Source organism: Molossus molossus, unplaced genomic scaffold (assembly GCF_014108415.1).
Source record: "Molossus molossus isolate mMolMol1 unplaced genomic scaffold, mMolMol1.p scaffold_m16_p_9, whole genome shotgun sequence".
Classification (NCBI taxonomy): domain Eukaryota; kingdom Metazoa; phylum Chordata; class Mammalia; order Chiroptera; family Molossidae; genus Molossus; species Molossus molossus.
Genome location: NW_023425403.1, coordinates 98,107,267 through 98,131,880, shown reverse-complemented (window position 1 = coordinate 98,131,880; position 24,614 = coordinate 98,107,267). Strand labels below are relative to the sequence as shown.

The 24,614-nt window shown below is 37.7% G+C and overlaps 1 protein-coding gene across 2 annotated transcripts in view; it reads right to left on the bottom strand.

Moving 5' to 3' along the window:
* The window catches only part of MRPS31 (mitochondrial ribosomal protein S31), a 38,875-nt gene extending 33,113 nt beyond the window's left edge, over nt 1-5,762 (bottom strand). Inside the window, exons 1-2 of one of the 2 annotated variants that reach the window (XM_036250061.1) lie at nt 5,605-5,762; nt 2,269-2,553 (exon numbers count right to left, since the gene is read on the bottom strand). In XM_036250061.1, coding sequence (XP_036105954.1) covers nt 2,269-2,553; nt 5,605-5,729 — 410 coding nt within the window. In that variant the 5' untranslated portion in view covers nt 5,730-5,762. The remainder of the gene's footprint in view (nt 1-2,268; nt 2,554-5,604) is intronic. The other variant, XM_036250062.1, reaches the window with a different exon arrangement.
* Between the last annotated feature and the right edge of the window lie 18,852 nt (nt 5,763-24,614).

Here is a 24,614-nt window from a genome sequence, read left to right as displayed (position 1 = left end):
TTTGCAAAATGGATGCCATGCAAACAGTCTCCCACAGAAAATCATATCGCAAGTTAATAATACTGATCGATATGTAAGAGAATGTGAGGAATTCTCAGTGAAATCACTACTCCTTTCCTCTTTCTAGATTATATACAGACATCCCCTTCTTATTTAAATATAGAATAATAACAGCATTTGTTAAGTAGTTATTAGAGTCTCTGCTTACAAACTGATATTTGGCCTCCATTAATTCACTATCTCCCTTATTCTCTAATTAAAAAAATTTTTAATTTAAATTTTAAATTAAAAAATTCTGCCAGGATGTGTAGAGTTGTGATTCAAGTCTAGGTCAGAATTATTGTTGACCACCACCCACTACCCCCTGACATGTACTGTCAAAAGTCTCTAGGAGTCCACAAGTTTGCTGTAAGTCTGTCTAGCCTTTGGATAATTTATCAAAAGAGCAGCTCAATGGACAAAATCCATATATATAAAACAGATTACTGAACAGTGATTAAATGATAACATTTGCAAATTGTATATAATTACATACAATAATGGCTCTGGACAGTTTGGTTCAGCGGTTAGAGCGTTGGCCTGCGGTCCAGAGAGACCCGGGTTCGGTTCCCGCTAAGGGCACATACCTCGGTTGCGATTTGTCCCCAGCCCTGGTTGGTCGTGTGGGTGGCAGCCACTCGATGTGTCCCTTTCACATCGATGTTTCTCTCTCTCTCTCCCTCCCACTCTATCCGAACAAAAAATGGAAAAATGTCCTCGAGGATAAAAAATAAAATAAAAATAAAAAATTATATAGCCCTGGCCGGTTTGGCTCAGCGGTTAGAGCGTCCGCCTGCGGTCCGGAGAGACCCGGGTTCGGTTCCCGCTAAGGGCATGTACCTCGGTTGCAGTTTGTCCCCGGCCCTGGTTGGTCGTGCGGGTGGCAGCCACTCGATGTGTCCCTTTCACATCGATGTTTCCCCTCTCTCTCTTCTTCTCTCTCCCTCCCACTCTATCTGTACAAAAAATGGAAAAATGTCCTCGGGTGAGGATAAAAAAAAAAAAAAAAATTATATACAATAATGACCGTTTTACTTAAAACTCTTCACTTTACAAAAGGGTTCAAATTGCCAGCTTCTAAATGCACTTAAGATGATCTGTGTGCAGATATTTATTATTATTATTATTATTATTTTTTTTTGGTTAATCCTCACCTGAGGATATTTTTCCATTGATTCTAGATAGAGTAGAAGGGAGAGAGGGAGAAAGAGAGAGAGAAACATTGATGTGAAAGAGACACATCAATTGGCTGCCTCCCACATGACCCTACCCGGGTCAATGCTCTAACTGCTGAGCCAAACCAGTCAGGTTTATGCAGATATTTAGTTTGTAGTTTTCCAGAACAGTTTGCATGTCTCTATTTTATAGATGAGTATTTTACATAAATGCAAATCTATTAATCTATTTTGTTCCTTGAAACACTGGTAATAGTAAATCAATAAGCATCATCTATAGCTTATTCCTTTAGATTCGGTGTTAAATCCCTGAAGAGAAACAATGAGGCACACAAGTCCTGCTCTAAAAAAGTATTTGTCCAGCAGAAAAGATAAATCAAACAAGTAGATAATTAAGTAAAAACAGTTCTTTATTAAAAATGTTAGTGACAGCCCTGGCCAGTTTGGCTCAGCAGTTAAGAGCGTTGGTCCACGGACCAGAGTCCCGGGTTCGGTTCCCGCTAAGGGTAGGTACCTCGGTTGCAGTTTGTCCCTGGCCCTGGTTGGGGTCATGTGGGTGGCAGTCAGTTGATGTGCCTCTCTCACATGGATGTTTCTCTCTCTCTCTTCCTCCCTCCCTCCCTTCTAATCTATCTAAAAATCAGTGGAAAAATATCCCCAGGTGAGGATTAACAAAACAAAATGTTAGTGACAATAAAAAAAAAAGTAGAGAGATAAACATTTTAACAGACTAACTAGTATTCAGATAATACTCCATATATAGAGAGAGACTCAGAAAGAAGAAATGGGGTTGGGGACAGGAGGCTTAGGGAAAGCTTTGCAGAGTTATTGCTGGGTTTAGAAGGCAGACAAATGTTGACAGGCAAGAAGAGAAGGTATTTATCAGGCCCAAACTATAGAAGAAGATGTATTTAGGGAAGAGGAAGTGCTCGAATTTGTATTTGAAGAAACATTTGCAAAAGGCCTAAGATTTTTAAAGTTTTCTTTTCTAAAAGAAAAAACTGAAGTTTCAAAAATTACTTTCAAAGAATATCCAAATTGTAATTCAATTTACCTCTTCTTCGGGGCATCATCTGTAGCTTTTTGAAGCCTGCCAATTGTAGACTCCGAACTTTTAAGTGATCTTCTGTTGGGTGGCTTTGTGGTTTTTACATTTACTGTGCTTAATTCAACTTTCATGTCCTTAATGATATTTAACAAGTCTTTTTTCGAATTCTCCTTTATACTGTCTTGGCTCTCTGTCTGCTTGGAAATCTCATGGGTTGGAATGGACTCCCCATCTTTTTTGCAATAGAGCATGTCATTAGTGCCAAAATATCTTTGGATGTTATTTTTTGTCCTAGAAAGATTAAAAAAAAATAGTGCTAAATAATAAAGCAAAGACTCAAAAAAACTGATTCCATGTGTTTTAAAATTTTTCAATTCAAGCCCTTCCTTTTCCTTTTTTTTTAAAAAAATTAAGGTATAATTGACATACAACATAATAATTGCTTCAGGTATACAACATAATGATTCAATATTTGTATATACTGCAAAATGACCACCATAATAGATCTAGTACTTTTTATTATTGTTGACAGCAACTTAACATTTATTAAACATATACTATGTGCCTTGTCTTACACAACATATTTTTGGTAAATATTTTCATACTCACATCAACTCCATGATGAGGTAGGTATTATCCCCATCATGCAGATAAGGAAACTGGAGACCAGAGAAGTGAAATAATTTACCCAAGGTCATGAAGCTCAGAGCTCACTAAAGCCTAAGACACACTGGTGTGTCACAGATGAGTTACAGATGTGCTGAGATATTGATCACTTAGTCCTTGGGGTGGCTGGGTGAGCCCTGGGACTGCTGGTGTTCCTGTCTGTTGGACCTTCCATTCACCTCAGGATTTGGTATAAGTATCACTTTCTATGTGCTTCATGACATTAAAAAATGGTTATGAAACACTGACACAGTTAATAAATTTCAATTTATTATTCTCAAACTCAAATCTGACTGACTGCCAATGTCTTGCTCTTAATGTGATACAATAATACCTCTTTAAAAAGTCGTAATTAAACAATATGAAAATAAAGAAATTTCTATCTAAAAAAGGTTAGTTTCTATTCAAAAAATTCTGGGTGTTATTCTAATCTGGTTAACTTTCTCATTGAGCTATGTGCCATTTAACCAATCACCATTTGTAAGCTAAGCTAAAATGGAACAGAAAAAAAAAAATTTTGATATTAAAGAACTTTAAAAACAAATACTCATTTCAGAAAGAGGGTATAGTGTATTAAAAGTCATTCATTAAATTAGGGAATATCTACTCTGTGCCGGGCACTATGGTAGGCACTGATGATATATGTATTAGTAAATAAGAATTTTATTATCCTTATCTTGAAGTAAACAGGATAGAGCACTGTTTCTCAAATTGTAAAATGTGTAGGAATTATCCTAGAAGACTTGTTAAAACACAGATTGTTTGTTCCCACCAAGGAATTGTGATTCAGTAGCTTTGGGGAAGGTTTGAGAATATGCCTTTCTAACAAGTTCCCAAGTAATCAGCATTTGAGTAGCTGTGTTATATATGTTATTAAAACCCTTAAAATCCAAACAACTTTATTATTCCTGTTTTGCAGAAGAAACTGCTGCTCAAAGAAGTTAAGTTAATGAGATGCTTAACCTTTAGAGGCCATATGAATTACCTAGAGAGCTCATTTAAAACTAGATTCCTGAGATTCTTAGTTGGTAAGTTTGGAATGAGGTCCAAGGATCTGCACTTAACTAAGACCCCAGGTGATTCTGATGCAATTGGTCTCAAAGATTCTGCATTAGAGCCTGGGTTAACTACTGTATCAAGTTTTCAAAGCTAACAAATGGTAGTGCAAGGTTAGAGGCCCTTTAACGAAAAAGAAAATGGCTATTTCCAAAAATGCTGAAACAAACTATTGGAGCTGCTTATAAAAATGTCAGAGGCTAATACATTAGGCACTTAAAAATCAAAATGAAAAGCCCACTGCATAACTTGTATCCTCATATTACTCAATTTAGAAAAATGCTTTATTTCACACATGAAAGTTAAAGTTATAACAGGTGACAATCAGGGGAATGAGCCTCACATATAACCCACATTTCAACGTTTCCTTTCAAGACTGCTATTGAACCATAGAAAATATATTTATACCAGGAAAATCATGTCTTGGAAGTAACTCCATAACACTAAAATAATAAAACTCGAGCTCTAACCTCCAACCTGGGCGTGATTCCTCTGAGAGCATCTCATCAGCATTTCAAATGCAACACATCCAAAACCACACTCAAGCAATCCCCTTTCAGACCGACTTTCCATTTTGCACACTTTTGCACTGAACAGTTTTTAGAATACAAAAATATCTTAACTATAAAACACAGATATTTTTGTATTTTAAAAACTATAACACATTTTAAAAGTTTTCTCAAAGCTGTTCCTCATTTTCCTGTTAACGTTAGGTACCCTAATCCTTCAAGGCCACCAGCTGAAATCTTTGCTCTGACTGTCCTACCCTTACCATATGTCACATCCTATAAATTCGACCTATGCAATTTTCCTCCTCCATCCGGCTACTTCTTCCCATCCCCACTGCTACCAACCTGCTTCAGTGCTGTACTTACCACAGTGGCCCCAAATTGTACCGTATGGAATATATACAGTGGAATTAAGTTTTCATAATCGTGAGAATTCCCAGAAAATAAATACCAACACCAAGTGTGCCACAACTCCTTTTGTTTGCCTGGCTAATTCCAACCCTTGGTCTGACTTCAGATTATTTCAGATTTCTTTTCCAGAAAGGATACTCTAAAATTCTCCTACAATGGTTAGGTGTCCCTATTAGCTCACCCAGCAAGTATTTAAGTTAATAGAGCATTCGGTGCTACCTATACGATCTCAGCTATTCCTCTATTTGAATTACCTCCTTGGTGTAACTAAATGTAAGCTCCGTGATGGCAGGACTGTCTTATTCGGGGCTTAACAGTGGTGCTGGTACACTGTAAGCACTTCCAGTAATAAAGAAAAGAATAAATAGGGGCAGGAATGAGACCATCACAGTCTTGGGAGGCAATAAATAAAAAATAAAACTTCTTTTCTGGAGCCTGGATAAAAGAGGGGAGAAGTGGCGAGAAGGATGAGGCTCAGACCAGAATGTAACCATAGCTGTTTCCCACGGACTCGATGACCTTGGGCAAGTCATTTGATCTTTCTGGGATCTCCCTTTCCTCTGATTTTAAAGCAATGGCTTCTAAGATCCCGCGGGTTATAACATCGACCTCAGGAAGCCCGAGAATGATAACTGGGCGCAGGACAGGGGGCAGGGGTTGCCTGAAGACCTGCGGGGCCAACGGCGCTGAAATGTGGTACCTGACCGGTCCGAGCGGAGCACCGAGCAGCACAATCGCAGCCGCCGCCGCCTCCGGGCCGCCAGGGCACAAAGGGAGGCGGGAGAGGGGGTGAAGTGGTAGGATCGCCGAGACTCTAGAAAACATGGCCCTGAAACAAACCGAACTGCGAACCGGAACAGCGTGTCACCTGCCCAACGCGTCCCCGGCCTCTCTCTTCCGTTCTGCAGCCTGCCGTGTCCCTCTCCCTTCGCCTTCCGGTGGACAACAGGGGCGGGTAACTATTCCGGGCTCGCCTGCGGCTCCACCCTCCAGGCCACACTTGTCGTAAAGGAGTCGACAGCGGAGTCCGCCGTGGATGCACTGGTTGAAGTGGGACCCGGACGGGAGAGCCGGGAGAGTGGAGGGAGTGATCAACTGTGCAAACACTGCACGCAGATGGGGCCAGTAAGATGAGGCAGAGAACTGCCCCTACTGTGCAGTGTTTAGGGGAGAAGATCCATACTGTTCATTAAAAGTCTCAAAATGATCCGTGGCCACCAGAGGTTAAAAAAAAAAAATCACCAATAGGACATACTGCCGGATACATAAGTATTTCTTTTCATTTTCTATTTTGAGTTAGAGTCAAAACATGAAATATATGTTTTATTTTTAAGAACTGGTTTTAGAGATAAAAAGATGCAAGATAAAGACTTGGCTTTATTCTGCCTCCCAGGAAGACAGTGAACAGGGGCCCATGCATTCTCAAATCTGGAATGCATGAGCGTAAACTCTGACAGAAATGCAGGATAATGGGTTACATGGGAACCTCTAGCTTAGAATGCCATATTAACAGTTGAATGTTGACATGAACATTTCCCTGCAGTTTCAAATAAGAATCAAGATTAGTAGTAAATTTGTTGTAATGCTGAAAACAGCTTACATTGAGCAGATCTTGCTAAGATCCACTAGTCCTGACAGAACCTTTGTGACAATGCTAAACACAGTACAGTCAGGGATGCTTTCCATAACTTATAGCCTAGATTGTATCTTAACTAAGGTACCCTCTATAACAAAACCTTGTTTCATTTTCTACAGAGTATCACTACCTGAAATTTTCTCATATATTTATATGCCTCAGCACTTATTTTGCACCGTGTTCCATAAAGGATTGGACTTTGTCTTATTCACTGCTGTGATCCTGGTTCCTAGAACTGTGCCTGTCATATAATAGACGCTCAAAAAATATTTGGTAAATAAATTAATTATTTACAAGTACAAAAGAAAAAATAGGTGCAGATAGTTTAATTTGCCCAAGTCCACACAGCTAGTAAATGGCAGCATCAGATTCAAACTCAGAACCATCTAACTCTGATATTCTTGTCCACTCTGGAATACCTGAGGGTTTCTACCTTTAGTCATGCATAAAAGTCACTTTGGGATGGTTGCCAACACACATTACTAAGTAGCTCAGACACTGACTCTATAGGTCTGAGTCTGAGAGTCCAACAAGCACCCAAAGTGATTCCCCTGTAGGTAGTCCTCAGACAAAACTTTCTAAAAAACTGCAGTGACTTATTTAGCTATTCATAGTTATGCATACCTTTCAAGTACACATAAAGAAAAAGTGAAATAATTGGTGCAGGAACAGATTATTATTTTGGATGAATCTCAAAGGTATTATGTTAAGTGAAAGGAGCCAGACACAACAGACTGTGATTCCACTTGTATGACAATGTAAAGAAGACAAAGTGGTTACCAGGGATTGGGGATGGAAGGAGGTGACTGAGTATAAACGAGTACAAGGAATGTTTTGGGGATTATTAAAATACTTTATATCTTGACTCTGATTATTGAAATACTCTATATCATGCTTATCAAAACTCACAGACCTATACACCTAAAGAGTGTAAATTTACTGTATATAGCCCTGGCCGGTTTGGCTCAGCGGTTAGAGCATCGGCCTGCGGTCCGGAGAGACCCGGGTTCGGTTCCCACTAAGGGCACGTACTTCGGTTGCAGTTTGTCCCTGACCCTGGTGGGTCGTGCGGTGGCAGCCACTCGATGTGTCCCTTTCACATCAATGTTTCTCTCTCTCTATCTCTTCCTCTCTCTCTCCCTCCCACTCTATCTGTACAAAAAAATGGAAAAATGTCCTCGGGTGAGGATAAAAAAAAAAAAATTTACTGTATATAAATGATACCTAAACAAACCTGACTTTAATAAAAAAAATAATCATTAGAGTAGTTCTAATTGGCCACAATTCAAACCATAAGAGAACAATACAGTTTAAAAACAATAAATCTGTTCTTAGAAAAACCATAACTTATGCAACTGTCTAAAGCAGTCATTCATGAGAACAACAAAAATGTAGCCTGAAAGTAGAAAAAATATTTCCCTTTCTTTCTTCTAGCATTAATTCACCAGTATGTTCTTCCAGTGCCCCCTTGAGATGTACTTTCTAGAACAATGTATCTTTGGCAAGAGTCAGCAAATTAAATGTAATAGGTCCTGATACATATCAGTGACTTCGTTCTAAATGTCTTATGAAGTCCTACACTAATTAACTCAGCAAGTCTTCCATGAAAATGAAAAACAAAATTACTCTATATTTCAGTCACCAATTGCTGCATAACAAACGACTTCAAAACTTAGTGGCTTAAAACAATAATGTATTACCCTTCATGGTTCTGTGTGGTTCTACGGTTGACTGGGCTCCCCTGGGTGGTTCCTGCTTGGGGTCTCTTGTGAGATTGCAGTCAGAACTGGATGTCCAAGATGGTTTTTTAACTCATATAGCTGATGGCTCATCTGGAACACCTGCAAGAAATAGGTTCTTTTTCTCTCTCTCTCTTTCTCCCTCCCTCCACATAGCCTCTGAAGGGAAGTAGAATATGCTACCCCAAAATATGCACTTTGGTATAAGGCTAATTTTCAGCTGTAGGAATTTGAAAAGAAGCAAATATAGGGTGGGGAAAAAGTAGGTTTACAATAGTTCATATGGAAAATAATATGATAATTAATAAATAATACAGGAATAAACTGTATTTTGTGTACTCACAACTGTAAACCTACTTTTGCCCCATCCTGTATAGACAAGAAAAGCTCTCTCTGGCCTCCCACTATATGCCTAAAAGAGAGACATAAATTTGTAAAGTTGTTTGCCCTCCGTTCTCTACCAGAAAAACAAAAGTAAATTACTGGAGGCAACTCAAGAGGCTTATCAAGCCAAATATGGCATTAAAGGATTCTACAGAAATCCTGCTGATTTTCACAGCCAGATATTATATGGGCACCTCTTCCGGGTTCTGGTACTCTGGGCTGGGGAGCCCAGCTTGGGGTTTAGATGCCATGCTTCTCAGCGGGAACCCCCTGCAGCTGAGATATACCTCTGGAACCTCAGCCACCACGCATGGGAGTGGAGCTAGCTCTTTTTATCTCTCTGCTCTTCCTACCAGTTTCAATGTTGCTTCTTCTGTAAATCCTCTGTTATACAACTCCTCTTTAGGTATTTGGTTATTCAGTATAATTTTTGTTTAATTTAGTTGTTATTCCAGTTTTGTCCTGGGAGGAAATGAGTGTAGCTTCCACCTACCCTGCTGCCATCTTAAAATAGCTACACCATACTGTTTTGATTACTGTAGCTTTGTGCGATAATTTGAAGTCAGGGAGTGTAATATCTCCAGTTTTATTTTCCCTTCTAGGATTGCCAAAGGGTTAATTCAGATATTGTTGCAGTTCCATACAAATTTTATAATGTTTTGTTCTATCTCTGAAAAATGTCTTTGGGGTTTTGATGAGAAGTGCACTGAATCTGTATATTGCTTTAGGTAATATGGTAATTTTAACTATGCTGATTCTTCCTATCCATGACCATGAAATATCTTTCCATTTCTTTGTGTCTACTTTAATCTCTTTCGACAATGTCTTGACGTTTTTAGTGTATAGTTTCCTTACTTCCTTTGTTAAATTTATTTCAGATATTTTATTCTTTTTGTTGCAATTGCAAATGGGATTGCTTTTTTAATTTCTTTTTCTGATATTTCACTGTTAGTATATAGGACAATAGATTTTTGTACATTAATTTTGTATCCTGCAACTTTACTGTATTTTTAAAAATTGTTTCTAATAGTCTTTTGGTGGAGTTTTTGGGTTTTTCCATGTATAAAATAATGTAATCTGAAAATAGTGACAGTTTTGCTTCTTAATTCCCAATTTGGATGTCTTTTATTTCTTTCTTTTGTCTGATAGAGTAAGATTTTCAATACTATGTTGAATAACAGTGGAGAGAGTGGGCATTTTTGTTTTGTTCCTGAACTTAGAGGAAAACTTTCAGATTTTCACCATTGAGTATGATACTAACTGAGAGTTTCTCATATGTCCTTTATTGTGCTTAGGTACTTTCCTTCCATACCTATTTTATTGAGTGTTTTTATCATAAATGGATGTTGTATCTTGTCAAATGCTTTTTTTTTTTTTTTGCATCTGTTGATATAATCATATTATTTTTATCTTTTATTTTGTTAATGTGATGTATCACATTGATAGATTTGCATACATTGAACTATAATTGCATCTCTGGAATGAACCCAGCTTGATAATGGTGTATTATCTTTTGAAAGTATTATTATATTTGACTTGCTAGTCTTTTGTTTAGGATTTTTGAATCTATGTTCATCAGCAATATTAACCTGTAATTGTGTGTGTGTGTATTGTCCTTGCCTGGTTTTGTTATTAGGGTAATGTTGGCCTCGTAAAATGAGTTAGGAAGTATTCCCTCTTCTTCAATATTTTTTGAAGAGTTTGAGAAGGCTAGGTATTAAGTCTTCTTTGACTGTTTAATATAATTCACCAGTAAAGCCATCTTTACTGGACTTTTGATTTTGGGGGAGGTTTCTGATTATTGTTTCAATTTCTTTACTGTTGATCAATCTATTTAGGTTTTCCAGTTCATGTTTCAGTCTAGGAAGGTTATATGTTTCTAAGAATTTGTCCATTTTTTCTAGGTTATATAATTTTGTGGTATATAGCTTTTCATAGTATTCTTGTAGTCTTTGTATTTCTGTGGTGTCTGTTGTAACTTCTCTTTTATTTCTGACTTTATTTATTTGAGTCTTTCTTTTCTCTCTTTCTCTTCTCTTCTCTTCTCTTCTCTTCTCTTCTCTTCTCTCTTCCCTTCCCTTCCCTTCCCTTCCCTTCCCTTCCCTTCCCTTCCCTTCCCTTCCCTTCCCTTCCCTTCCCTTCCCTTCCCTTCCTTCCTTCCCTTCCTTCCCTTCCTTCCTTCCTTCCTTCCTTCCCTTTCCTTCCTTCCTTCCTTCCTTCCTTCCTTCCTTCCTTCCTTCCTTCCTTCCTTCTTCTTTCTTTCTTTCTCTCTTTCTTTCTTTTAGTGAGTCTAGCCAGAGGTTTGTCAATTTTATTTATCTTGTCAAAGATTCAGCTCTTTGTTTCATTAATATTTTCTGTTGTCTATTTTAGTTGTTTGTTTTTTAATACTTTTTGTAGACAATTTTTACTGTTACCACTGCTTTGGAATCATAGTCAAATTTTATATGATGTACCCTTCAAGACTGTCAAAATATACCTAAAACTGTTATCTTCAATTTGAGGTATACTTTTTCTTTCTTCTTTAGGTTGTAACAGCATTGATTTACCTAAAAATGTGTATTCAGAATGGTAAAATGTCCTGGCAATCCTAAAATTTTCATATACTAAAAGCATTTTACATATTTCCATTCCTTTTTTTCCCTCAATATAAGATATATAATTTAATGACAACACAGTCCACATGACTCCTACTTCACTAAAAAATAAGCATAATGTATTAAGAAGGCAGACTTCCTGAGTTCAAATCCTGGTTATACTGCTTGTCAGTCATGTAGTCTTGGGCCAGTCACTGGGCCATTCTCTGCTTTTGTTTCCTAACTGTAAAAAGGGGGTTATGAAAAGAGTACCACCTCAAATGGTCATAGTAAGGATTAGTGAAGCATTAACAAAAAGTACAGGCAAAGCACTTAGACATATTGCTTGGCACATGGTAATTACTTGACTCTTATCTACAATTTTTATTATAATAAAAAATGACAATGATTGATGATAATATAAACCATTGCTAACTTCAGAGCATTTAATAAATGCCAAGTACTTATTAAAGTAGACGGTATCTTTACACTATGTTTAACCTTTAAATAATAGTAAAAACATTATATTATAAAGAATGTAGATTTTCAAAAACATAGGTTATATATACCACAATAACAAATAATTTCCCCCATGAAACATAGCAAAGCGTGATAGAAATGCTTAAATGACCCCTTCATCCCTTTAAGAGATGAGTGCTTCCAGGATAGTTATTAGAAAACACTAATGACAATATGAAAAATACCTGCTAGTTAATCCGTTTTGCTCACTCATTAGTCTTACATAGAACATAATCAAATTTTCAGTGTGGGAAAAATCACAATTTGCTAATATCATGAACCTTTATGATCACTTGCTGATAGTACTGAGAATGGTAAATCACTAAAAGATAAGGATATCAGATATGAGTATTGCTACCCAAGCTTTTTATTCCTTTCTGTTTGCTTCAAAGATTTTTTCCCATCTCTTCACTTTCAACCTATGTGAGTCTTTTGTTGTGAGGTGGGTCTCTTGGAAACAACATATAGATGAGTCATGCTTTCTTATCCAATTAGCTACTGTGTGTCTTTTTATTGGAGCATTCAATCCATTTACATTTAAAGTGATTATTGATATGTACTTATTTATTGCCATTTTTGTTTAGTTTGGTTATATTTTTCTTCCTATTTCTTCTACTAATTACAGCAGTCCTTTTAGCATACCTTGCAGTGCTGGTTTGGTGCTAATATATACCCTTAGCCTTTTTTTTTTTTTTTTTTTTCTGGGAAGCTCTTTATTTCACCTTCTACTTTGAATGCTAGCCTTGCTGGATAGAGTAGTCTTGGATTCAGATCCTTGTTTTTCATTATTTTGATTGCTTCATGCCATTCCGTTCTGGCTTGTAGTGTTTCTGTTGAGAATTCAGCTGATAGCCTTATAGGGGTTCTTCTGTAGGTAACCTGTTGCTTATCTCTTGCTGCCTTTAGGATTCTCTCCTTGTTTTTAATTTTTGGCATTTTAATTATTATATGTCTTGGTGTGGGCCTGTTAGCATTCTTCTTACTTGGGGCTCTCTGTGCTTCTTGTACTTGTATGCCTTCTTTTCTTCACCAAGTTAGGGAAGTTTTCTGTCACTATATCTTCAAATATATTCTCTAACCCTTGCTCCTTTTCTTCTTCTTCTGGAACTCCTATGATGCAGATGTTGTTATGTTTCATATTATCCCACAGTTTTCTTAGGCTGCCTTCCTGTTTCTTAATTGTTTTTTTTCTTTTCGGTTCTCTGATTGGGCAATTTTTTTCTACCCTGTCTTCTTATTCACTGATCCAGTCCTTGGCTTTGTCTACTCTGCTGGATATTCCTTCCAATGTGTCCTTTATTTCTGCTATATCCTTCTTCATTTCTAATTGGTTGGTTTTCAATGCTACTATATCTTTACTCATGCTGTTGAGCTTTCTCATGATTATTAATCTGAACTCTCCCTCTGATATCTTGCTCAGTTCCCTTTCATTTATTTCATCTTCTGTCGAATTATGTTATGTTTATTATATTCCACAAATAAGGGAGATCATATAATACTTGTCTTTCTCTGTTTGGCTTGTTTCACTTAGGATAATACTTTCCAGATCCCTCCATGTCATCTCAAAGGATAAGAGATTTTTCTTTCTTGCAGTTGCATAGTACTCCATTGTGTATATGTACCACGGCTTTTTTATCCATTTGTCTACTGATGGACACTTGGGCTGTTTCCAGATCTTAGCTATTGTAAATAGTGCTGCTATGAACATGGGGGTACATATATTCATTCTGATTGGTGTTTCAGGCTTCTTAAGGTATATTCCTAGAAGTGGGATCACTGGGTCAAATGGAAGTTCAATTTTTAATTTTTTGAGGTAACACCATAGTGTTTTCCATAGTGGCTGTACCAGTCTGCATTCCCACCAGCAGTGTACTAGAGTCCCCTTTTCTCCACACCCTCACCAAAACTTGTTGTTTGATGATTTGTTGATGGCAGCCATTCTGACAGGTGAGAGGTGATACCTCATTGTTGTTATAATTTGCATCTCTCTGATGATTGGTGATGTTGAGCATTTCTTCATATGTCTCTTAGCCATGTGTATGTCCTGTTTGGAGAGGTGTCTATTCAGTTCCTCGGCCCATTTTTAAATTGGGTTTTTTGTTTTCCTTTTGTTGAGTTGTATGAGTACTCTATATATATTGGAAATTAACCCCTTATCTGATATATCATTGGGAATTATGCTCTTCCATACAGTGGGTTGCCTTTTCATTTTCATGATTGTATCTTTTACTGTACAGAAGATTTTGAGATTGATGTAGTCCCATGTGTTCATTTTCTCCATTGATTCTGTTGCCTTAGGTGATGTATCAGTGAAAATTCTACTGTGTATGATGTCTGAAATTTTGTTGCCTACATTTTCTTCTAGGCTTTTTATGGATTTATGAGTCACATTTAAGTCTTTTATCCATTTTGAGATTATTCCTGTGTGTGGTGTAAGTTGATGGTCTAGGTTCATTTTTTTGCATGTAGTTTTCCAATTTTCCCAACACCATTTATTAAGAAGGCTGTCTTTTCTCCACTGTATATGCTCTTGTCCCCTTTGTCAAATGTTAATTGAGCATATTGCCTTGGTTCCATTCTGGGTTGCATATTGCCTTGGTTCCATTCTGGGTTTTCTACTCTGTTCTATTGATCTATCTGCCTGTTCTTGTGCCAGTACCAGGCTGTTTTGATTACAGTGGGTTTATAGTATAACCTGAAATCTGGTGATGTGATCCCTCCAACTTTGTTCTTCGTTTTCAAGATTGCTGTGTCTATTTGAGGTCTTTTTTGGCTCCATGTGAACTTTTGAAGTATTTGTTCTAGTTCTGTGAAGTATGTTGTTGGTATGTTGATGGGGATTGCATTAAATCTATAGACTGCTTTGTGTAGTGTGGACATTTAATGATGTTAATTCTTCCAAATCCATGAACAAGGTATGTGCTTCCACTTTTTTATATCTTTCTCTATTTCTTTCTTCAATAACCTGTAGTTTTCTGTGAATAGGTCCTTTATTTCTTTGATTAAGTTTATTTCTAGGTATCTTAATTTTTTTTGCCACGATGGTAAATGGGATTTTTTTTTAGTTTCTCTTTCTGTGAGTTTATTATTGCCATTGGTTTCTCGATGTTAATTTTGTATCCTGCTACTTTGCCAAAATAATTTATTAACTCTAGTAAATTTTTATGGAGTCTTTGGGGTTTTCTATGTATAGTATCATGTCATTTGCGAATACTGACAGTTTCACTTCCTTCTCTCCAATTTGGATCCCTTTTATTTTTTCTTCCTGTCTGATTGCTGTGGCTAAGACTTCCAGTACTATGTTAAATAAGAGTGGCAAAAGTGGGCATCCTTGTCTTGTTCCTGTTCTTAAGGTAAATGCTTTTAGTTTTTTTCCCATTGAGTATGATGTTGGCTGTAAGTTTTTTATATATAGCCTTTATTATGTCGAGATATGATCCCTCTATTCCCAGATTGCTGAGCATTTTTATCAGAAATGGGTGCTGGATTTTGTTGAATGCTTTTTCAGCATTTATTGATATGATCATATGATTTTTATCTTTCATTTTGTTTATGTGGTGTATCACATTTATTGATTTGTGAATATTGTGCCAGCCTTGCATCCCTGGGATGAATCCCACTTGGTCATGGCAAATAATATTTTTGATGTATTCCTGGATTCGATTTGCTAGTGTTTTGTTCAGTATTTTGGCATTTATGTTCATCAGGGATATTGGTCTGTAGTTTTCTTTTTTTTAGTGTCTTTTTCTGGTTTTCGAATTTGAGTTATGCTGGCCTCATAAAATGAGTTTGGAAGTCTTCCTTCTTCTTGAATTTTTTGAAATAGTTTGAGGAGAATAGGTATTCTTCATTGAATGTTTGATGAAATTCCCCCATGAAGCCGTCCGGGCCTGGGATTTTGTTTGCTGGGAAACTCTTGATTATATCTTCAATTTCTTTTGTTGTTATTGGTGTGTTCAAGTTTTCTATCTCTTCCCAGTCCAGTTTTGGAAGACTATGTGTTTCTAGAAATTTGTCCATTTCACTTAGATTGTCAAATTTGTTGCTGTATAATTGTTCATAAGATTTGTTAACGATCTTTTGTATTTCTGTAGTGTCAGTTATTATTTATTCTCTTTCATTTCTGATTTTGTGTATTTGGGTTCTCTCTCTTTGTTTCTTGTTGAGTGTAGCTAAGGGTCCATCAATCTTGTTTATGTTTTCGAAAAACCAGCTCTTTGTTTCATTGATCCTTTGAATTGTTTTTTTTGGTCTTCATGTCATACTATTTCCTTCCTTCTACTTGCTCTGGGGTTTTCTTTTTGTTTGCTTTTCGTTTCTTTAAGTTGTGAGGTTAGATGCTCTGTTACAAATTTTTCTTACTTCTTGAGGTAGGCCTGTGGTGCTATGAACTTCCCTTTCAGAACTGCTTTCTCTGCATCCTATAGATTTTTTGTTGTTTTGTGTTCATTTTCATTTGTTTCCAGGAAGTTTTTAATTTCTTCCTTAATCTCCATGTTAACCCATTCATTGTTCAATAACATGCTATTTAGCCTCGATGTTTTCAAATGTCTTTGCATGTGCTTGATGCAATGGATTTCTAGTTTCATGCTATTGTGATCTGAGAAGATGCTTGATATGATTTCAATCTTCTTGAACTTGTAGAGACTTAGTTTGTGCCCTAACATGTGGTCTATCTTTGAGAATGTACCACGTGTACTTGAGAAGAATGTGAATTCTGCAGTTTTGGGGTATAATTCTCTGTAGATATCTATTAAATCCATTTGATCTACTGCTTCATTTAGAGAATGTGTTTCCTTGCTAATTTTTTGTATAGAAGATCTATCCAGTGATGTCAGCGAGTATTGAAGTCCCCTGCTATGATTGCATTGCTGTTGATTTCTCTTTTGAAGTCCTCCAGAAAATTTTTAATATATTTTGGTGCTCCTATATTGGGTGCATATATTTTTACAAAGGGTATATCTTCCTGTTGGATAGATCCTTTCAATATTATGTAGTGGCCTTCTTTTTCTCTAGTTATGGCCTTCATTTTGCAATGTACTTTATCAGATATGAGTATTACTACCCCAGCTTTTTTTTTGCTTTCCATTTGCTTGAAATATTTTTTGCATCCCTTCACTTTCAACCTATGTGAGTCTTTTGTTGTGAGGTGGGTCTCTTGTAAACAATACATATGTGAGTCATGCTTTCTTATCCAGTCAGGTACTCTGTGTCTTTTTTTTTTTTTTTTAATGTTTTTATTTATTTATTTTTTTTAGGAGGTTCTCAATATATTTTATTTTATTTTATTTTTTATAAATTGTTTATTTATTTTTTTATTACAGATATTTTACCTTTTTTACCCCATTGGCACCCCCCACCCAACCCCACCTCCTCCCCGTCCCCGGCTTAGTTGTTCATGTCCATTGGTCATGCATACATGCATATAAGTTCTGTGGTTTGACCCTTCCCACCCCCCACTCCCCCACCCCCTCTTCTGAGGCATGTCAGTCTGTGCCCTACTTCCATGTTTCTGGGTCTACTGTATTCCTCAGACTGTTATGTTCATTATATTCCGTACATAAATGAGATCATGTGGTATTTGTCTTTTTCTGCTTGGCTTATTTCACTTAGGATAATACTTTCCAGATCCCTCCATGTCATCTCAAAGGATAAGAGATCTTTCTTTCTTACTGCTGCATAGTACTCCATTGTGTATATGTACCACAGCTTTTTTATCCATTCGTCTACTGATGGACACTTGGGCTTTTTCCAGATCTTAGCAATTGTAAATAGTGCTGCTATGAACATGGGGGTACATATATTCTTCCTGATTGGTGTTTCAGACTTCTTAGGGTATATTCCTAGCAGTAGGACCACTGGGTCAAATGGAAGTTCAATTTTTAATTTTTTGAGGTAACACCATAGTGTTTTCCATAGCGGCTGCACCAGTCTGCATTCCCAGCAGCAGTGTATTAGAGTCCCTTTTCTCCACACCCTCGCCAACACTTGTTGTTTGATGATTTGTGGATGGCGGCCATTCTGACAGGTGTGAGGTGATACCTCATTGTTGTTTTAATTTGCATCTCTCTGATGATTGGTGATGTTGAGCAATGCTTCATATGTCTTTTGGCCATCTGTATATCCTGTTTGGAGAGGTGTCTATTCAGCTCCTCTGCCCATTTTTTAATTAGGTTCTTTGTCTTCCTTTTGTTGAGTTGTATGAGCACTCTCTAGATATTGGAAATTAACCCCTTATCTGATACATCATTGGCTATGATGTTCTCCCATACAGTGGGTTGCCTTTCCATTTTGATGATTGTTTCTTTTGCTGTGCAGAAGGTTTTGAGTTTGATGTAGTCCCATGTGTTCATTTTTTCCTTTGTTTCTGTTGCCTTAGGTGATGTATCAGTGAAAATTCTGCTCCATATGATGTCCGAAATTTTGTTGCCTACATTTTCTTCTAGAATTTTTATGGATTCACGGGTCACATTTAAGTCTTTTATCCATTTCGAGTTTATTTTTGTGTATGGTGTAAGTTGATGGTCTAGTTTCATTTTTTTGCATGTAGCTGTCCAATTTTCCAAACACCATTTATTAAAGAGGCTGTCTTTACTCCATTGTATGCTCTTGCCACCTTTGCAAATATTAATTGAGCATATTGCCTTGGGTTCATTTCTGGGTTTTCAGTTCTGTTCCACTGGTCTATATGCCTGTTCTTGTGCCAGTACCAGGCTGTTTTGGTTACAGTCGCTTTGTAGTATAACCTGATATCTGGTATGGTGATCCCACCTACTTTGTTCTTTTTTTTCAAGATTGCTGTGGCTATTAGGGGTCATTTTTGGTTCCATATGAACTTTCGAAGTATTTGTTCTAGTTCTATGAAATATGTCGTTGGTATTTTGATGGGGATTGCATTGAATCTATAGATTGCTTTGGGTAGTATGGACATTTTAATGATGTTAATTCTTCCAATCCATGAACAGGGTATGTGCTTCCACTTTTTAATATCTTTCTGTATTTCTTTTTTCAATGACCTGTAGTTTTCTGCAAATAGGTCCTTTACTTCTTTGGTTAAGTTTATTCCTAGGTACCATAATTTTTTTGGCGCGATGGTAAATGGGATTGTTTTTTCAGTTTCTCTTTCTGTGAGTTCATCATTGGTACAAGAATGCCGTCGATTTCTTGACATTAATTTTGTATCCTGCTACTTTGCCAAATTCATTTATTAAGTCTAGATTTTTGATGGAGTCTTTAGAGTTTTCTATGTATATCATGTCATCTGCAAATAATGACAGTTTCACTTCCTCCTTTCCAATTTGGATCCCTTTTATTTTTTCTTCATGTCTGATTGCTGTGGCTAAGACTTCCAGTACAATGTTAAATAAGAGTGGTGAAAGTGGACATCCCTGTCTTGTTCCTGTTCTTAATGGAAATGTTTTTAGTTTCTGTCCATTGAGTATGATGTTGGCTGTTGGTCTTTCATATATGGCCTTTATTCCTACATTGCTGAGCGTTTTTATCAGAAATGGATGCTGGATTTTGTCAAAAGCTTTTTCAGCATCTATTGATATGATCATGTGGTTTTTATTTATTTTTTTTAATGTGTGTATCACGTTTATTGATTTGCGAATATTGTACCAGCCTTGCATCCCTGAAATGAATCCCACTTGGGCATGGTGAATAATTTTTTTGATGTATTTCTGGATCCAATTTGCGAGTACTTTGTTCAGGATTTTGGCGTCTATATTCATCAGGGATATTGGCCTGTAGTTTTCATTCTTCGTAGTGTCTTTTTCTGGTTTTGGAATTAGAATTATGCTGGCCTCATTGAACGTGTTTGGAAGTCTTCCTTCTTCTTGAATTTTTTGAAATAGTTTGAGGAGAATGGGTGTTAGTTCTTTTTTGAATGTTCGGTAAAACTCCCCCGTAAAGCCATCTGGGCCTGGGATTTTGTTTGCTGGGAGAGTCTTGATTACCTCTTCAATTTCCTTAGTTGTTATTGGTCTGTTCAAGTTTTCTATCTCTTCCGGGAATAGTTTTGGGAGACTGTGTGTTTCTAGAAATTTGTCCATTTTGCTTAGATTGTCGAATTTGTTGCCATATAGTTGTTCATAGTAGTTGTTAACTATCTTTTGTATTTCCGTGGTGTTGGTTGTTACTTCTCCTCTTTCATTTCTGATTTTGTGTATTTGGGTTCTCTCTGTTTCTTGGTGAGTCTAGCTAAGGGTCCATCAGTCTTGTTTATCTTTTCGAAAAACCAGCTCTTTGTGTCATTGATCCTTTGAATTGTTTTTTTGGTCTCTATGTCATTTATTTCTGCTCTGATCTTTACTCTTTCCTTCCTTCTACTTGCTCTAGGGTTTTCTTTTTGTTTGCTATCTAATTCTTTAAGTTGTGAGGTTAGACAGTCAATTAGAAATTTTTCTTGTTTTTTGAGGTAGGCCTGTAGTGCTATGAACTTCCCTCTCAGAACTGCTTTTGCTGTATCCCATAGATTTTGTGTTGTTGTGTGTTCATTTTCATTGGTTTCCAGGAAGTTTTTAATTTCTTTCTTGATCTCCTTGGTGACCCATTCATTGTTTAATAACATGCTATTTAGCTTCCATGTGTTGAAATGTCTTTGTATGTTCTTGTTGCAATTGATTTCTAGTTTCATGCCATTGTGATCTGAGAAGATGCTTGATATGATTTCAATCTTCTTGAACTTGTAGAGATTTAGTTTGTGTCCTATCATGTGCTCTATCTTTGAGAATGTCCCATGTGCACTTGAGAAGAATGTGAATTCTGTAGTTTTAGGGTGTAATTCTCTGTAGATATCTATTAAATCCATTTGGTCTAGTGCTTCATTTAGAGTCTCTGTTTCCTTGCTAATTTTTTGCCTAGAGGATCTATCCAATGCTGTCAATGGGGTGTTGAAGTCCCCTGCTATGATTGTATTGTTGTCGATTTCTCCTTGGAAGTCCTCCAGAAGATCTTTAATATATTTTGGTGCTCCTATATTGGGTGCATATATGTTTATCAAGGTTATATCTTCCTGTTGCATAGATCCTTTCAATATTATGTAGTGGCCTTCTTTGTCTCTATTATGGTCTTCATTTTGAAATCTATTTTATCAGATATGAGAATTGCTACCCCAGCTTTTTTTTGCTTTCCATTTGCGAAAATTTTTTTCCATCCCTTCACTTTCAACCTATGTGAATCTTTTGTTGAGAGGTGGGTCTCTTGAAAACAACATATAGATGAGTCATGCTTTCTTATCCAGTGAGCTACTCTGTGTCTTTTTATGGGAGCATTCAATCCATTTACGTTTAAGGTGATTATTGATATGTACTTATTTATTACCATTTTTGTAGTGCGGTTCTATTTTTCTTCCCATTTCTACTGCTAATTACAGCAGTCCTTTTCACATTTCTTGCAGTGCTGGTTTGGTGCTAATGTATTCCCTTAGCTTTTTTTTGTCTGGGAAGCTCTTTATTTGATCTTCTATTTTGAATCATAGCCTAGCTGGGTAGAGTAGTCTCGGATTCAGATTTTTGTTTTTCATGACTTTGATTACTTCATGCCATTCCCTTCTGGCCTGTAGTGTTTCTTGTGAAAAGTCAGCTGAGAGCCTTATGGGGTTTCTTTGTAGGTAACCTTTTGCTTATCTCTTGCTGCTTTTAGGATTCTCTCTTTGTCTTTAATTTGTGGCATTTTAATGACTATATGTCTTGGTGTGGGCCTGTTTGTGTTCTTCTTACTTGGGACTCTCTGTGCTTCTTGAACTTGAATGCCTTCTGCCTTCACCAAATTAGGGAAGTTTTCTGTCACTATTTTTTTGAATATATTCTCTATCCCTTGCTCATTTTTTCTTCTTCGGGAACTCCTATGATGCGAATATTATTACGTTTCCAGTTGTCCCATAGTTCTCTTAGGCTGTCTTCCTGTTTTTTAATAGTTTTTTCCTTTTGTTTTTCTGATTGGTTGATTTTTTCTACCCTGTCTTCTAATTCACTGATCCAGTCCTCAGCTTCCTCTACTCTGCTTTTTAAACCTTCCAATGTGTTTTTCATTTCGGATATGTCATTTTTTATCTCTTCTTGATGGTTTTTAATTTCCAGTTGGCTTATTTTCAGTGTCTCTATGTCCTTACTCATGCTGTTAAGCTTCCTGAAGATCATGGCTCTGAATTCTAGCTCTGTTAACATGCCTTATTGCTCCACATTTATCTCATCTTCGCTGGAGGTCTCTTGCTCTTTCATTTGGCTTCTGTTTCTGTGTTTCACCATTTTGGCTATCACTGTGGGTTTTGGAGCCTGTCAAGTTTTCCCTCTGGGTGTTGATGTTCTGCTGTTTGTGGCTCCCTCTCCTGTGCTTAGATGAGCGAGGCAGGACCCACGTTAAACACCACTGTCAAGTCTTACTTTCCTGGTTAAAGTTGCCAGGCCAGGAAAAGTACTGTTATCCTCTAGCTTTTTGCCTGGAGGCTAGCAGTGGAGGTTACTTGATGGGTTTTGGGTTGTCAGTTGATTGAATAGCTCCCTCAGGTGCTTAGCACAAGGGGATTTCCTGAGGGTGGGGCAGATGCTTATTGTTAGTGAGCCTCAATTAGCACTTCAATGGCTCACAGGGTGGGGTTGGATCTCCGAGGGAGGGGCTGCTGCCTCTCCTCAGAGCCCTGGGAAGGAGCAATATGGTCACCGTCCTGTGTGGCTGCACTCAGCAAAAGCCCTGAGCGCCCTCCACATCGCGATTGTACCCACACAGTTCCAGTCCAGGCCGCCCTCCCTCTGCCGTTGCCTAAGGTGAGTGGCTGTGGCTGTTTTAGCCTCTGTCCCGGCTCTGCGCTGTGGAGTGTAACCCGAGGCTGCTGCTCCCAGCTGAGGCTGCTGCCGAACTGCCAACCGGGGGCTCCCAGCCCCCGTCTCGCGCCTTCGCAAGCCTACCAGGATCGAGTCAGTGTCCCTCATTGTATGGTCCTCGCAAGCTGCTTTTTTGTTGGTTTTTCCGGTCAATTTGTTTGTGTTATAGTTATAATTCCAGTTTGGTTCTGGGAGACGGTCTGTGTAGCTTCCGTTCACTCCACTGACATTTTTCCTTCTTCTCTGTGTCTTTTTATTGGAGCATTCAAACCATTCACATTTAAGGTGATAATTGATATGTAGTTATTTATTCCATTTTTGTTTAGTGTGGTTATATTTTTCTTCCTATTTCTTCTACTCATTACAGCTGTCCTTTTAGCGTATCTTGTAGTGCTGGTTTGTGTTAATATATTCCTTTAGCCTTTTTTATTTTGTCTGTAAAGCTCTTTATTTGACCTGCTATTTTGAATGACAGCCTTGCTAGATAGAGTAGTCTTGGATTCAGATCCTTGTTTTTTATTACCTTGATTACTTCATGCCACTCCCTTGTGGCCTGTAGTGTTTCTTTTGAGAATTCAGCTGAGAGCGTTATGGGGTTTTTTTTTTTTGTAGGTAACCTCTTTCTTATCTCTTGCTGCCTTTAGGATTCTTTGTCTTTAATTTTTGCCATTTTAATTCCTATGTATTTTGGTGTGGGCCTGTTTTGGTTCTTCTTACTTGGGGCTCTCTGTGCTCCTTGAACTTGAATGCTTTTTTCCTTCACCAAGTTAGAAAAGTTTTCTGTCACTATTTCTTCAAAAATATTCTCTAACCCTTGCCCATTTTCTTCCTCTTCAGGGACTCCGATGATGCGAGTGTTATTACGTTTCCTGTTGTCCCACAGTTCCCTTAAGCTGTCTTCCATTTTTTAAATTGTTTTTTTCCTTTTGGTTTTCTGATTGGTTGATCATTTCTACCCTGTCTTCTAATTCAGTGATCTGGTTCTCAGCTTCCTCTACTCTGCTGGTTAGTCCTTCCAATGTGTTCTTAATTTCTGCTATGTCATTTTTCATTTCCAGTTGGTTGGTTTTCAATGTTTCTATATCTTTACTCATGGTGCTGATGTCCTTACTCATGCCGTTAAGCTTCCTCAAGATCATGGCTCTGAACTCTACCTGTGATAATTTGGTTAGCTGCATTTCATTGATCTGGTCTTTGATAGAGTCCTTTTGAGGTTCTTTCATTTGGGATTTGTTTCTTTTTTTCACCATTTTGGCTATCTCAGTGGGTTTTAGTGTCTGCCAAATTATCCCTGTGGGTGTTGGTGTTCTGCTGTTTGTGGCTCCCTCTACTGGGTTTGTATAAACCTGGGTGGTCCCACGTTAAACACCCCTGTCAAGTCTTACTTTCCTGGGTAGATTTGCAAGTCCAGGAAAGGTTCAGTTATCCTCTAACTTTTTCCTGGTGGCTAGTAGTCTGTTACTCAGTGCCTTGGAATGTAGCCATGGTGTTCTGCATAAGAGGATTTCCAGAGGGTGGCATTGATGCTGGTTGTTAAGCCTCAATTTGTATTTCTTTGCCTCACCTGGGAAAGGCTGAATCTCCAGGGGGAGGGGGCACTGCTGCTTTTCCCCACAGCTGGGGGAAGGAACACACTGGCCACCATCTTTTGTGACTGCAACTCAGTGGAACCTCTGAGTGCCCTCCACATCCAGGTTGTCCCCACAGAGTTCCAGCCCAGTCTTCCCTGCCTCTGTGGTAGCCCTCAGGTGAGTGGCTGTGGCTATTTTAGTGCTCTGTCCCAGCTCTCTACACTTTGGAGTGGGCTTGGTCTTTATTTCCCAAAGGCCCTGCTCATAGCTAAGACTGCTGCTGTTCATGGGCTCCCAGCCCACCACCCTCTCGCACCTCCGCAGATCCTACTAGTGTCCTTGGTTATATTGTCCTGTCCTGCTGCTTTTCTCTTGTTGTTGTTGTTGTTTTTCCTGAGGATTTGTCTTTATTTTAGTTGTAATTTCTATTTGGTCCTGGGAGATCATCTGTGCAGCTTCTAT